The 15476-nt window shown below is 39.4% G+C and overlaps 1 protein-coding gene across 1 annotated transcript in view; it reads right to left on the minus strand.

The window, feature by feature from the left end:
* Nucleotides 1-1729: 1729 nt before the first annotated feature.
* Nucleotides 1730-15476, minus strand: part of TRIQK (triple QxxK/R motif containing) — a 410206-nt gene continuing 396459 nt past the window's right edge. The window contains exon 6 of the mRNA XM_053715195.1: nucleotides 1730-2256. Coding sequence (XP_053571170.1) covers nucleotides 2189-2256 — 68 coding nt within the window. The 3' untranslated portion in view covers nucleotides 1730-2188. The remainder of the gene's footprint in view (nucleotides 2257-15476) is intronic.

A 15476-nucleotide genomic window follows, 5' to 3' on the forward strand; every position in this document is an offset into this window, starting at 1 on the left:
GGGGGGTGTTAGGGTTAGACTTATGTTTAGGGGTTAATAACTATTATAGTAGCGGCAATGTTGGGGGCGGCAGATTAGGGGTTAATAATTGTAGGTAGGTGGCGGCGATGTTAGGGAGGGCAGATTAGGGGTTAATAAAATGTATTATAGTGTTTGCAAGGCGGGAGGGCGGCGGTTTAGGGTTAATACATTTATTATAGTGGCGGCGAGGTCCGGTCAGCAGATTAGGGGTTAAAAAGTGTAGGTAGGTGGTGGTGACGTTGGGGGGGGCAGATTAGGGGGTAATAAATATAATATAGGTGTCGGCGATGTTAGGGGCAGTAGATTAGGGGTTCATAGCTATAATGTAGGTTGCAGCGGTGTCCGGAGCGGCAGATTAGGGGTTAATAATATAATGTAGGTGTCAGCGGGGGCGGCAGATTAGGGGTTAATAATTGTAAGGTTAGGGGTGTTTAGACTCGGGGTTCATGTTAGGGTGTTAAGTGTAGACTTAGAGAGTGTTTCCCCATAGGAAACAATGGGGCTGCATTAGGAGCTGAACGCTGCATTTTTGCAGGTGTTAGTTTTTTTTTCAGCCATCTCAGCCCCATTGTATCCTATGGGGATATCGTGCACAAGCACGTTTTTCCATCTTACCGCTAACGTAGGCAACGCTGGTATTGAGGGTTGAAGTGGAGCTAAATTATGCTCAACGCTCCCTTTTCTGAGGCTAACGCAGCCATTCAGACAACTCTAAATACCAGCGTTGTCTTAAGGGTGCGCTGGAAAAAAAAGGAGCGTTAGCACCGCTGGTCTTTACCGACAAAACTCTAAATCTAGGTGTAAGTAATTTTGATGGATATATCTCTGTTGGGTGGGAGAAAAAGGGAAAAAAGGAAGGGTAAAATAAACAAAAATAAAGAAAAGATAGATATTAGGTTGATAGAAAATTTGAAAGAGCATCAAGGAATTTTACTTGTTCTGATTGTAAAATAACAGAAAGTTGATAGAAAGGACTCTGAAATATATGTATTAATGTGGGCTGCGTCCCTAATATATGGTTTATTGATGTTCTAATTTGTAAGGGACGAAGTCTTATAATTATTGTTCATGTAATATATTTATGCTTTTGTGCGATTAGATTTCACTTTTTTGTTATCTTTTTGCCCTTCTCCTGCTTAATAAAAAGAAATGTAAAAAATAAATAAAAAGTATTATCTGTTGAAACAAACTATCCTAAAAAAACCCCTTAATAATAACTATAGTTCCTGTCTATTATTAAAATGGACAATATTATCTCACTTTTTCAGAATATGTATCATCCAAGTTCGAAAATATTGAGACTAATGACCCACATTTTGAAGCTAAGAAAGTACTGTTCTTGAAACACCTTGGATATATACTCCTATGTGTTTATGAGAGATAGCCGATTTCTAGAATAATTTCATAGACATCCAGTCGGTCATATAGCAGCAGTTTTATAACCATGTTATACATTTGCAAGAACAGTAAGTGGCAGCAGTGTTTACTGTCATGTACTGCTCCAGAAATGTGCATTTTTTTTTATCTAGATCTCTCTTCAACAAAGAATATGACAAAGTAAATTTGATAATAGAAGTATATTGAAAACACTTTAATTACTGTATGCTTTGTTTGAATCACAAAAGAAAAATCTTGTGTTTTATGCCGGTTTAAAGGCTACTAAATGGAATAATACAGAAATATATATTTAATAAAGACAAAAGTAATATTTAAGAAAAACAAAAACATTTATTCATGCATTTCAACAAAAAATTGTATCCAAAAAAAGGCTTCACCATTTTCATTAGAGACAGTTAAAATTCACAAGGTAAGGGAGACCTCAACAAATTAAAAAGATTTGACAAAATATAAAATTTTCCTCAATATTGTTTTTTAATCAGAAAACCAATTTTGTAAGCAACATTATTAAAGACAAATTATTTTTAACGTTAAAGTCGTTTCCTCCTTAAAGTTGGAATAATTAAAAAATCTGAACTGGAATATGAGTGTGTCAGTTCACTGCCTTAATGGGCAGCATTGTAACCCCAGAAGGTTGCACTCTGGAATGCATAATTACACTTAGAAGAACAGGCTTGATCCTTGGCTGTAAATCATTGGAATGATAATAGTAATGCCTTAACAATTCTACTTCATTTATTCTTCATTACCATCTTCTGTTGCAGTCAAGTTAAGGTAAAACAAAGCATAAAAAGCAAACAGGAAGACAAGGATTGCAGTGACGATCAGGAACACCTCCTAAAGGAAAAAAGAAACATGAAAGTAAATTTTTAAGTGCACATATGCAAAAGGCATATGAAAGTTAGACAAGTCTCAAAAATATTTAATAAAAAGCAGTACTTACAGGGAAATTGTAGTGCAAAAACACTTTAATTTGTTACACCATGAAATGTTTACACTACTCCATATATGGAACCCATGTGTTTAACCCCTTTGCTCAGATTTAAAAGGACATTAAACACAACATTTAATCTTGCAGTAAAATCTTACATTAAAGGGACATACTACTCATATGCTAAATCACTTGAAAGTGCTGCAGCATAACTGTAAAAAGCTGACATGAAAAAATCGCCTGAACATCTCTATTTAAGAATGGAAAGATATGTTACCTCACAATTTCTTCAGCTCACCAGTGTAAATGCTCTGTGAACAGTTATACTTCAGCTGCTGTCCAGCTAAAAGTTGAAAAGAAGAAAAAAAAGCAATAGCCAATCAGGTCATGCATTGCTTTTCTGAGTTCTCATGAGATTTCCCTGAAATCTTGTAAGATTTCATAGTAAACTTCCTTAAACCGAACAGAAAAATAACATGACTGTGCCTGCACATGCCAGATGCAAGCTCCCTTGCAAGTCCTGGGACTACCATCCTGATTACAGGGGTGTGTAAAAACTTAGGAAATTTGGAGGTAAATATCTTCCTTTTTTACATAGAAATGTTTAGGTGATATTTTCTAGTCAGCTTTTTACAGCTATGCTGCATCATTTTCAAGTGCTTCAACATTTGGGTAGTCATTTTGAGGAAAATTAAAAAACACTGCAATACAAATGAATTATTTATTTTTGTCTGATTTACGTTCCACAACCTACAGAGAGGCTGCAGTGCCTCTATCATACCTAAGTATCGTAAAATTTAATGGAACATGCAACATTCCACAGAGTGATTGCTGGATCAGAATTTGGTTGGATCAGAGCACCAGCTCATTTACATCTGCCCCCCCCCCTCCAGCAAAGAAGAACAGGAACTGTTTTTAGTTTGCATCATCTAGTAAATTATGAATGACAGTGCTAAATTATTAAAACACTGAATGTAATGCATTGCTTAATTTATGCCAATATATCCTATGAGTTTACCGCCCCTTTAGGAAAGGGAACCAAATTTCGTATTAGGTAAATTAGACAACGTCTCTCATAGGGGTAAATTCCTGGCTATTAAAGTGAAAAATATCTTTTAAAATTCATATCACATCATATTACAATGTAAGTGCGCTTGGATGTTCTGTAAGTCATTAAGAAATTGCTGGAAATGTATATGACCTACTTAATTAAAAGGGACACTTTTGTAATGCTTAAAAAAATAATATTTTAAAATGGATAAAAAGTAGTTAGGTTAATTGTCCTTATCAGCCAATGAAAAGCCTACCCCTTGGGATGTATTGTGAGCAAACAAGTATTTCCTGTTCGTTTTAATACCAATTTGAAAAGCTTTAAGATGATTTTGAAATACAATATCCAGTTTAACATGTCTAATTACTACTCTTTCATAAGCATGATAAACACTTTTGAGTTTCAATGTTCCTTTAAATGTATGTATTTTTATGAGCTAGGAATAGTGACTGCACCAGACAGGAGTGAAATTGAATGTTATTGGATTTAGACCATTGTGATTTGCAAGCATTTTTTAACTGAGATAAAAACATATTTTAAACACGTTTATCTATATCAGCATGAGTGGTGTTCATTGTATTTATAGAATTCCCTTAAGGTTGCCAATAGCTGAGCACAGATTGACTGCTCATAACAATTCATAAATGGTCTATTACTCCCCTATTATAGGTTGAAGGAACACACTTAACATAACTCTAAGAGCCCCTAACCCTGGATCTTAAATACTAGAAATTACAGAAATATACAACTAGTTTTTAGGTTACCTCACCTCCAATAAGCTATATTTAATAAACAGGTATTGGGCGCAATTTACAATACAGGATTGATTGATGATCCCTCCTCATTCGCTGTACTCATTGAGTGCTTTAGACCATTATTTCTCAACCACGATCTTCAAGTACCACCAACAGGGCAGGTTTTCTTTATAGCTGAACAAAAGAAGAGGTGAAATAATCAGCTGATGGTTGAGAGCAGGTTAGTTACCATTGTGTATGATTAGCTGATTATTTCACCTCTTCTCCAATTCAGCTATAATGAAAACCTGGCCTATTGGGGGTACTTGAGGACTGCGGTTGAGAAACACTGCGCTAGACCATGTGGTATTAACTATGGGTGATGTAGTGACGCAGAATGAGGACCAATGCAGAGACACTTCCTCACAGTTGTGTGGTGGAGGTGTTGGGGCTTTTTAGAATATGAGACACCTTGTTTTTCCCAAGAATATTTGCACAACTAACCTCTAGATGCATTTTTCATTACCTTGGAGTCTTAAGTGGGCATTACAGGTGTCTGCAGACCCTGTCCCTCTAATTTCAAAAACATTTTCTTTTCTAAGATAGTGAATATTATCTAGTATGTCACCAAAAAGGAAACAAGGACGTAGCAAAAGAAAAACCTAATTTATGATTACCTGATAAATTAAATTTCTTTCATGACAGTGAGAGTACGAGTCATCACGTGTGGGAATATTTGCCCTCTGACCCCGAGGAAGTAAAAGACTCCCTAACATACCACAGCTTTAAATCCCTCCCACTTTCTGTTATACTTAGTCATACATATAGCCAAGTAGATCAGTTAAAAAGAAAAAGCAGGGAAGATAAAGGAGCTTGTAGACTCACCATCATAAAAGAAAATAATTTATCAGTAAGCATTCATTTTGTTTTCTTTCATTTGATGGTGAGAGTCCACAAGTCATCACATGTGGGAATCAATCGCTAAGCCATGGAGTACACGAGACTGTGAATGGGGGGACAAACCTTGAAGGCAGGATGTTACTATTCAGGTGCTACGGTCCAAAAAACTTTCCTTCCAAAGGCAGTCTAAATAAATGCATACACATCAAAGTGATATAACTTAGAAAAAGTGTGTAAAGAAGAACAAATCTGATCAACAGAAGCCTCAATCAATTTGCCTTACAAATCCAATCAATAGAAGCCTCATTACAAAAGGACCAAGAAGTAACAACTGCTGTAGTGGAATTTGGAGTAATGCGCTTAGAGTTTTCCCAGCGACCAAATAAGCCTAGAGAATTACAGCTTTAAGCCAAGCTGCTAAAGTAACAGCTGTAGCTTTCCGACCTTTTGTGAGGCCCAGAAAAATAGACAAAAAGAAAGTCTGTAATAATTTGTGGCTTTATTTTGTTATTTTTAATATTGTGGAGAAGACGCTCCTTAGACTTCTTTGGAGCTGGACAAAAAGAAAGAGCCATAATGTAGTGCGAAAAACAGCCTTATGCTGACGAAAAATAAAAAAAGGAGGTTTGCATGACAAAGCTGAAAGCTTAAAGACCCTGCTAGTCAAAGAAATAATAAGAAAAAGATAATTCCAGGATATAAGATGAAGGTCTAAACAATGCATCTGATTAAAAGTAGGAGTTTGATGGACCTTCAAAACCAAATTAAGATTTCAAGGAGGAGAAACTGGATGAATAACTAGTTTAATTCTGTTCAGAGCCTGAATAAAGGCCTAAAAGTAACAGCCACTACTCTATACTTATCTTACTTGACCTCAGCTGCCATCAACACAGTTGACCACCATCTCCTCCAACAGACTCTCAGCTCTCTTGGTCTGTGGGACATTGTACTCTCTCTAGGATCCACTCTTGTCTTTCTAGCAGGTCATTTTCTGTATAATTGGCTGCCAACTCCTCCTATTTTATGCCTCTGTCAGTTGGAGTACCTCAAGGCTCTGTCCTGGGTCCTCTACTCTTCTCCATTTATACTTCAGTAGGTAAACTTATCAGCAGTTAAGGCACCAACCCACTGGAATGCACTTTCGCTGTCAGACTTTCCCCTAATCTGCCTTCTTTTAAATGCTCCCTAAAAATATTTTCATTCAGGGACGCCTATCCCTGAACTGAGTAAAAAATTAATTCCCCCTAACAAATAATTGCCAACTCTGTATTAACATATATTTTACCCTTACAGTCCTCACCTCCTGTTTCACACCCTCTTTGTTTGAAAATGTTCTCGTCTCTTATAAGTGCTGTACCATTGGTTTACTTAAATCAATTGTACCTATGGACAGCAATGCAGAATATGTTGGCACTTTATAAATAATGTATATTTAAGAAAATTATTTTATGAAACAAAACAGAAAGCTGAAATATGACCCTTCAATGAACCGGTGGATAAACATTTATCTAAGCCTTAATGCAGGAATTTCAATGATAACCTTTGCGAGAACCTCATACAAAAAAAGTTTTTCCAGACTTTATAATAAATAGATCTGGTAACAGGTTTTCTAGCCTGAATTAGGATAATAATAAACTTGTCAGAAAAGCCTCTCTGGGACAGAATTGCTTCATCTCCATGCCGTCAAAATTAGAGCTTTGAGATCATGAAAAAGTGCCTTAAGACAGAAGATCCTTTTTCTTAGAGGAAGCCTCCGAAGCGGAGACCTCTAGACTGCACCCAAACCTAACAGACTTGCTTCTGTGGAGATTTACTATCCTCACTGGTTGAAGAAAAGAGGCTCCCTGATCCAAGGACTGACAAGTCTGCCACTAAGACTTGTGATCTAATAAAATCCTCTGAGACGAGGGGCGGAGTCAGCCATCAAAGAAACCAGACGTGCTTTCCAGAAGCTACTGCCTGCATACAAAAAAAAAAAAATCTGATTATAGCTGAAAAAGTCTAAAATACTTTACTGTAACTTCACCCTCAGAGGCTTGGACTACCAATATCATAGAATATGGATGTCTATACAAAGCAGGAACTGTGGCACAATACTCCTACATGAAGCGGCCCTGATCACGTGCTTTCCTCACTATCACTCCATTATCCCTGACAAAACTTTAAAGAAAACTAATCCGGAGTGATCTCTAATATACCACGGATCTGTATACAGAGACTTTGTAGCTCCTATTTGGAGTGCTTCTGACTATTTTCCTAATACTGATAGACCCGAAGATCAGGGCAGCGGAATCCTCCCCTACCTTTTTATCCACAGGTTAACATTTGCACTCTAATACCAGATCTTACTACTCTAAAGAAGCATCTGAGGAGATTTCAAAACATGGGTCTTATCACGGAGTCTGACCCCAGGGATCTTGTATATGCACTAGCGGACCTAATGGACAATCACGCAGCTAAGCTTACAGCAGAGATAAGGCTGGCATTTTCTACCCCATATAAAAAGGAGCCGGCAGCTAAGTCTCACACTTACCCAGATGGCCCGGTGCAACGTGGCGTGAAGGAACTCCTGAGTGGGGAGACAACAACCCATCGGGAGCGGAGCGAGCCCACACTTAACTACTACTCTTTGCAATATTTACAGACTGCCATCCCAGGTTGCGAAGAGCAGAAGGTTAGCGCTATACAGACCAGGGATCTCACACAGACAGAGAGATCCTATTCATTTATGAAGAGAAAATGTACAGAATGCCCCAATAATTGGACTGACCACAAACCTTACTTGTCGAACCAGACACGCCAGCCTGGGAGCAGGAAACAGCAAAGCGGCCACAACCCCACACCTGAAGTATACAGACGAGGATGGCCTTACATAATGATAGCTGCACAAACCCCACTGTGGGATCCTGGAGGCTATACCAGTCATGACATGTTCCTAAAGTAACGCAAATCTTCATACAGTTCAGTGCTGGTTACCAGCAGGTACCTTATACTTTACTTGTCCTTTTCATTGGGACTACTCATTTATTTCATAGAACTGCCTAAGGTCGTTGATTAAATTAAGGGCCACCTGTAGATGATCTTTGTTTATATTAGCTATATACCAGACTTTAAGATGATTATATATGCTATTGTACTTTGTCTGCACTTATGGATAACCCTGGGACAGAACACAGCAGATATTCTTACCAATTCAAATAATTTGGGCCTGCTCATATATTTAACTGTTCATATCCACATGGGGACCAAATGGAGTATAGCACAGCCTCATCTAACCACCATAAAATAGAGTTTCTAACTGCCATGCATAGAATAGTATGGCCTTATGGCAAACAACCTGTGTTTTAATGGGTCTGCAAGTGTAATGAGCGATATTTTTTTTTGCCTGTTTTTTCTCTTTGATCAACAGCGCATGATGATGGCGTTATTAAGGCTTCAATGGCCTCTTGTTATAGCCTTACAGATGAGGACGTATTTTTGACAACTCATTGCTTTTGAAAGCTCGCCACAGAGGTGTCAAATAAGTTATACATTGCACGGTGTTCAATCCTCATCTGAGTAACTTATCTGTTTAGGTCATACTATTAGCCTTCCGATTTTGTAGGAAAATATAACTACTACTAATCCCTCTGCACTAGGCTCAGTTCTGCTGCCTGCAGCCGAGGCAATAGGACATACTGAGAAAGTCAGAATTACCATTTATCTTTTTATAGATCTATTAGATGGGAGACTTAGCGAGGTTTCACACCTAGGAGGCTCTCCTGTAACAATAATATTCTAATCTACATGCCAAAGGTCCGTGCTCATCAATATATTTTCTCTCTCCACCAACTGGATAGCTAAGTGTTAAAACAGTTGCTCTGAGCATATATTGCTTATACCGTCAGACTCTAAACTCTTCCTTAGTCAGTAGCAAGACTTTTACCCTAATAGTGGTCACCCGTAGTCGGGAATCACACACTATACTCTCATACCCTATTAATGACAAAGATGTTAAAAATACCAGTAATGAGCAGATTGTTTCTTTGTCTAATTAATGCTATCATCACGGCCCTGAAATAAATATAGTTGATATAGTTACATAGCTTTTTACAACATTTTGTGGACTCCTCACATGCTACATAACAATTTATGTAAGAACTTACCGTCAGGGTCCTAGCAGATACATCTTTCTTCAAACCCTCCTGGAGAAAAGACAAAATCCTAGGAATCCTAACTCTACTCCACAAGTAGCCTTTGGATTCACACCAATACAAATATTTACGCCAAATCTTATAATAAATCATCCTAGTCACAGGCTTACGAGCCTGAATCATGGTCTCAATGACTGACTAAGAAAAACCACGCTTAGAAAGAATCAAGCAGCGTCCAATCTCCAAGCAGTCAGCTTCAAAGAAACAATAGGAAGAAGAGCAAATGGAGGGAACACATATACCGGACTGAAAGCATCTATCAGAAAAGCCTGAGGATCCTTTGACCTCGACCCGTACCTTGGCATTCTGATGAGATGCCATGAGATCCAATTCTGGCTGCCCCCAACTGAAAATCAAGCTGGAAAATACCTCTGGATGAAGGTCCCACTCCCCCAGATGAAAAGTCTGTCTGCTCAGAAAATCCGCTTCCCAATTGTCCACCCCTGGAATATGGATAGCAGACAGACAACAGTTGTGAATCTCCGCCCACTGAATAACCTTGGCTACCTCTGTCATGGCCAAGGAACTCTGAGTTCCTCCCTGATGATTGATGTAAGCCACTGACGTTATGTTGTCCGACTGAAACCTGATAAACTGGGTTGAAGCTAGTTGAGGCCAGGCTATAAGAGCATTGAAAATTGCTCTGTTACAAAATATTTATTGGAAGAACCGACTCCTCCCGAGTCCATAGACCCTGAGCCCTTAATGAACCCCAGACAGCACCCCAGCCCAGCAAACTGGCATCCGTGGTTACAATCACCCAGGCAGGTCTGCGAAAGCAAGTTCCTTGAGAGAGAAGATCCTGAGACAACCACCATGGAAGAGAATCTCTGGACATCTGATCTAGAACAATCTTTGGAGATAGATCCGCATAATCCCCCTTACACTGCCTGAGCAAGCATAACTGCAGAAGTCTGAGATGGAACCGAGCAAACGGAATGATGTCCATGACTGAAACCATCAGACCAATAACCTCCATGCACTGAGCCACTGACGGCCGAGGAAGGGACTGAAGAGCAAAACAAGTATTGAAAATCTTTGACTTTCTTGCTTCTGTCAGAAAAGACAACTTTGAGCCAAACAACCTGGCGTGAACTAAAACGCAGGAAATGACGCACTTGCATCATCATAGATGCACATTCGCGCCAAAAAATTCTCGCGCCAAGAATGAAGCAATAAGAGCATTTTGAAACCCTTACGAGCCTAGATTTGGCCGCAAATTTTAAGGAAAAACAAGTCAAATAGGAAAAAAAGACTAAACCCCAGGTAAGAAAATATTAAAAAAATTATTTCATAAAACATAATTCCCATACTGAAACTGCTAGACTGCAAAGGGAAATATACATAGACCTGACTCATGGCAAATATAAGTAAACGCATATATTTAGAACTTTATAAACATACATAAAGCTCCAACCATAGCTGAGAGTGTCTTAAATAATGATACATACTTACCGAAAGACACCCCTCCACATATAGCAGATAGCCAAACCAGTACTGAAAACTATCAGCAGAGGTAATGGTATAAGAGTATATCGTCAATCTGAAAAGGGAGGTAGGAGATGAATCCCTACGACCGATAACAGAGAACCCTTGAAAAGATTTCCTGTGAAAGAAACCATAAAAATCAATAGGCGATACTCTCTTCACATCACTCTGACAAACACTGTACTCTTAGAGGAATTGGGCTTCAGAAAGCTTAGAAGTACTTATTATAGAAGAAATCATAAAAAATCAAGCACAAACTTACTTCACCACCTCCATAGAAGGCAAAGATTGTAAAACTGAGTTGTGGCTGTGGTGGGAGGTGTATTTATAGGGATTTTGAGGTTTGGGAAACTTTTCCCCTCCTGGTAGGATTGTATATCCCATACGTCACTAGCTCATGGACTCTTGCCAATTACATGAAAGAAATATTAGTTTTCAATCTTTAGAGTTTTAAGTTACAATTGAGGTGCTATTTTGATCTATATGCTATTCCACACTATAACTACTTTAAAGTGTTCAAATGACCCAAGAGTGGCCTCTATTGTAGCTACCATATGCTTACATATTAACTTTTCAGAGGGTCCATAAGTGGCCACAGCACTAGCTACCCCAATGCTAAAATTTATACAAAAAATAGAGATTTTTGAAGTAGGTATCTTCTTCTAATGACTAACTTTTCACATAATATTTGTATTGTTTTGAAATGTCTAATTATGACAGTTATTGATGCGACATGACCATATTCACTGTTTGTCTCTACAAACCTCAATAAAAGATTTATTAAAAAAAAAAATTAAATAAAAAAAATCCTCTGAGACATATACTTGTGGTCCAAATGCAATTGATGCAGCATCTACAATTGGAGGGCCTGAAAATAAAATCTGTTAAATGGAACTGCACCTGAGGTAGCCACCACGAGATCCACGACTTCCATGCACTGAGCAATGGAAGGGAGAGGATTCGGATGAAGAAAAGCACAGGTCTGCTGCAGCTTCTGTCTATGTTGATCTGTCAAAGGCAAAATATTTCAGAGAATCGATTATGATCCCCAGAAAAGACACATGGGTCTGAGGAGTTAATGAACTTTTTGAAAGATTAATTTTAAAACTGTGACTCTAAAGCAACTGAAGAACCATTTAAGTGTGAGATACAGCCAGATGATAAGAAGGAGCCTGAACCAGAATGTCATCTAAGTAAGCAACTACAGAAATTCATTGAGGTCAAACTACAGACAATAGAGCTCCCAATACTTTTGTAAACACTCTGGGAGCTGTAGCCAAACCAAAAGGGAGGGTCACAAACTGATGCTTGTCTAGGAAAGCAAATCTTAGTAACTTGACATGATTCCTTTGTATAGGGAAATGCAAATACGCATGTTTTGAGTCTATTGTAAACATAGGACTCGATTTATCATCAGGTGGGTGTACGAGGTTTGCTGTCATGAACTTTGTGTGCTCAGCCTCGCGGGCAGCGTTACGCTGCTGCATTTAACATTTCTTCTTGTGTAATGCTGTCACCATTGTGCTAAAGAGGGGGCTGCCAATTATAAAGATCTGATCGGGATGATTGGCAGCCCCCTCTTTAGCACAATATGTGACATTTTAAGGATCTTAAGGATGCTGCTACTTAACTAGCGTTTCAGGTTGGCTCACATGAGGCTATGAAGCTAATGCAGCTTTATAAATGGAGCTAATATACTGACCCTACTACACCAAAGCAAGTTCAAATTATCTTAATCTTGTATTCAAGTGGGAACTTTCACCCTCTTTTTTTTGGTACTATAAAGAGATTTGAACTAAACCCCTGGTTTAATTCTGAGGTTGGAACTGGAGTAATCACTCCCATTAATTCCATATCTCTCACACAAGCCAAGAAAGCTTGGGCCTTTAATGGATCTTGAGGCACTTGAGACAAAAATAATCTTCCCTGAGGAGGCCTTGAACGAAAATGTATTCAATGCCCCTGAGAAATTATTTTCAATACTCCTAAAGGTAAGAAAACTCCCAGAAGATATAAGCTTACCCTTAAATTTCTTATCCTGGGGCAGAAAAGTTCCCTTACCCTCAGTGACTGTGGCAATAGTAGCATCCATTACAAAAATAGTAAAAAGTGGAGCTCAGGTAAAAAAGTTATTTATCTATTTTTAGGCTAGGCTTTTAGCCAAGTTCTAAAGATACTCACATATAGCCTTTGACTGGCATATGATAGGCCAAAACCTTTTGAATTGAGAATAAAATTGGAAACCAAACTAGTTTTTTCTCTCTTCTCTTCTCCCTCTTGCTAAAGACAGCTGATTTTGGACAGACTCAGAAAAACATAAAATTATGTTTACCTGATAATTTTCTTTTCTTCTTATGGAAAGAGTCCACAGCTGCATTCATTACTTTTGGGAAATAAGAACCTGGCCACCAGGAGGAGGCAAAGACACCCCCAGCCAAAGGCTTAAATACTCCTCCCACTTCCCTCATTACCCAGTCATTCTGCCGAGGAACAAGGAACAGTAGAATAAAAATCAGGGTGAAAGGTGCCAGAAGAATAAATAAGGACGCCCCACATAAAATTACGGGTGGGGAGCTGTGGACTCTTTCCATCAGAAGAAAAGGTAAGCATAATTTCTTCTTAAATGGAAAGAGTCCACAGCTGCATTCATTACTTTTGGGAAAACAATATCCAAGCTATTGAGGACACTGAATGCCAAAACGGGAGGATACAATAGGCGGCCCATTCTGAAAGCACCAAGCCAGAAAAACACAAACCATCCCAAACCCCGCTACTTCAAAGCCGGGCAGAAAATTAAGAGTGAAAAAGGCCCCCAAGGACACAGACTCATAGCCAGTATGAAGCCCAACCAGAGATCCCAAACGGACTCACTGAACCAACACTCCACCAAAATAACCGTCGTCCCATAGGAAGTCCCACACTCCCTGTACTAGTACAAATACCCAAATCCCCCAAACAGAAAAGGACAAGGGAAGCCAACAGTATACCCAAAAGTAGGGATGCACCGAAATTTCCGCCGCAGAATTTTTCGGCCGAAAATGGCATTTTTGGTTATTTCGGTTTTCGGTTATTTTGCCTTTTATTTTCGGTAAAATTATTGTGTAGCATATATCAAATTTGATGCCAGCTTAGAGCTGCTGTTTGAGTTCATTACTTGACTTACTGTTTTGCATATAATAGTCTTTTAGGACTATACTTTATTTTGATACTTGGTAAAAAACAAAAATGGTTAAGTCTGATTCTGTTACACAGAACTAAATATAGAATAATACTAGTGATGCACCAAAGTTTGGGCCGCCGAAAATGTGCAATTCCAATTTCGGCACAAAGAGGACCAAAATGGTACACACACACTGTTTAAAAAAGAAAAAAATAATTTCGGTTTAGTTTCGGTTTTCAGCCAGGGGCATCCTTAATTTTCGGTATCTGTTTCGATCCAGAATTTTCATTTCGGTGCATCCCTACCCAAAAGGTATAAAGATCCTCTAAAGGAACAGTCTCATGTAGACCATAAGAGCCTAAGGATCGTACAGAAGCATCACAAAATGACAGCTGAGAACCAAGTCCTCAACATCGAAACTCAGACAATTTTTACTGGGTTTCCTACAGTATCTTCATTACTCATTACTCACCGTCCTTGGTACAAACGCAAGACCTCGGATAAGGAAAACTGCAGACAAGGCAAATACCAAATTGCCCATAATCCCAGACAGAGGACACCCACCAGGCAAACTAAGACGCCCGACTAACCAAAGTCCACTGGCCTCCCAAAGACCTGCAAACGAACAACCGATCTCAGATCGCACCCCCAGCCGGACCAGCCCAAGCAACAGCAGATCTGAGCAGGGAAACAAGGTAACCAAAGACCGACCCACAAAAGCGAAAGGGTAGACACAGTTACTCCATCTAGAGACACTCGAAAAGGCACGAGATCTAAAGAAAACTCGTGAGCCAACCACCTTTAGTCTCAACGTCGGCCAATAGCCCAGTTAGGAAAGAACAACAGAAGTTGACCATTGTCCGAACCGAATAAAAAAACCTTGGAGAGCTCCCACAAAGGAACTACACCTCTGATGAGAGGAGAGAAAGATATAGGGAAACCCCAGAAATGAGAGCATCGAGAAACACCTGCCCAAGGAACAGGAATGTCAAGGAAGAAACCGGGAGAAAACAAGATAAGGTCACTCCACTGGATCACAGAAGAGTCCCTCAGAGAAAACCCTGAGTCAGTACGCCTATCAGGCGCGGAAATAAAAACTTCGCCCTGGCAACTGTCCCCCTGTTAAGCCGCAACTGCCACCAACAAGGGACAAGAGACGGCTGACCCCAGGGAACGCCATCTACCCAGCTCCTAGAAAAGCTGGCCCAAAGAAAAAGCTAGAACAAGGACGAAGGCCGAGGAACTCGGAATGCTGAAACTCCCAGGTCCGACCTAGGATATTACATCCGGTAACGTCCCACGGCAGGATCCGAAAGGAGGAGCCGAGAACAACTCCTCGATAACTGGAAGATCAGGATACGTCCCCTGTGTCCTAAATGGGTTAAACTAAACCATCAAGCAGGAACAGGAATCCCTGGTCCAAGAGACCTCCCAGGGAACATCTTGACGAAGCCGGATAACAAGAGCAAGAGCTCTGCAAGTCCCAAACTAAAGGGAAGAGACCCCCTCACAGAAGACCAATGCTCTAAAAGTAGCAAAGACTTTCAAAGATGATTAAAAACGCTCAAATAATTAGTCAACCGAGCGACATGAACACAAA

Source organism: Bombina bombina, chromosome 5, assembly GCF_027579735.1.
Source record: "Bombina bombina isolate aBomBom1 chromosome 5, aBomBom1.pri, whole genome shotgun sequence".
Taxonomy (NCBI): domain Eukaryota; kingdom Metazoa; phylum Chordata; class Amphibia; order Anura; family Bombinatoridae; genus Bombina; species Bombina bombina.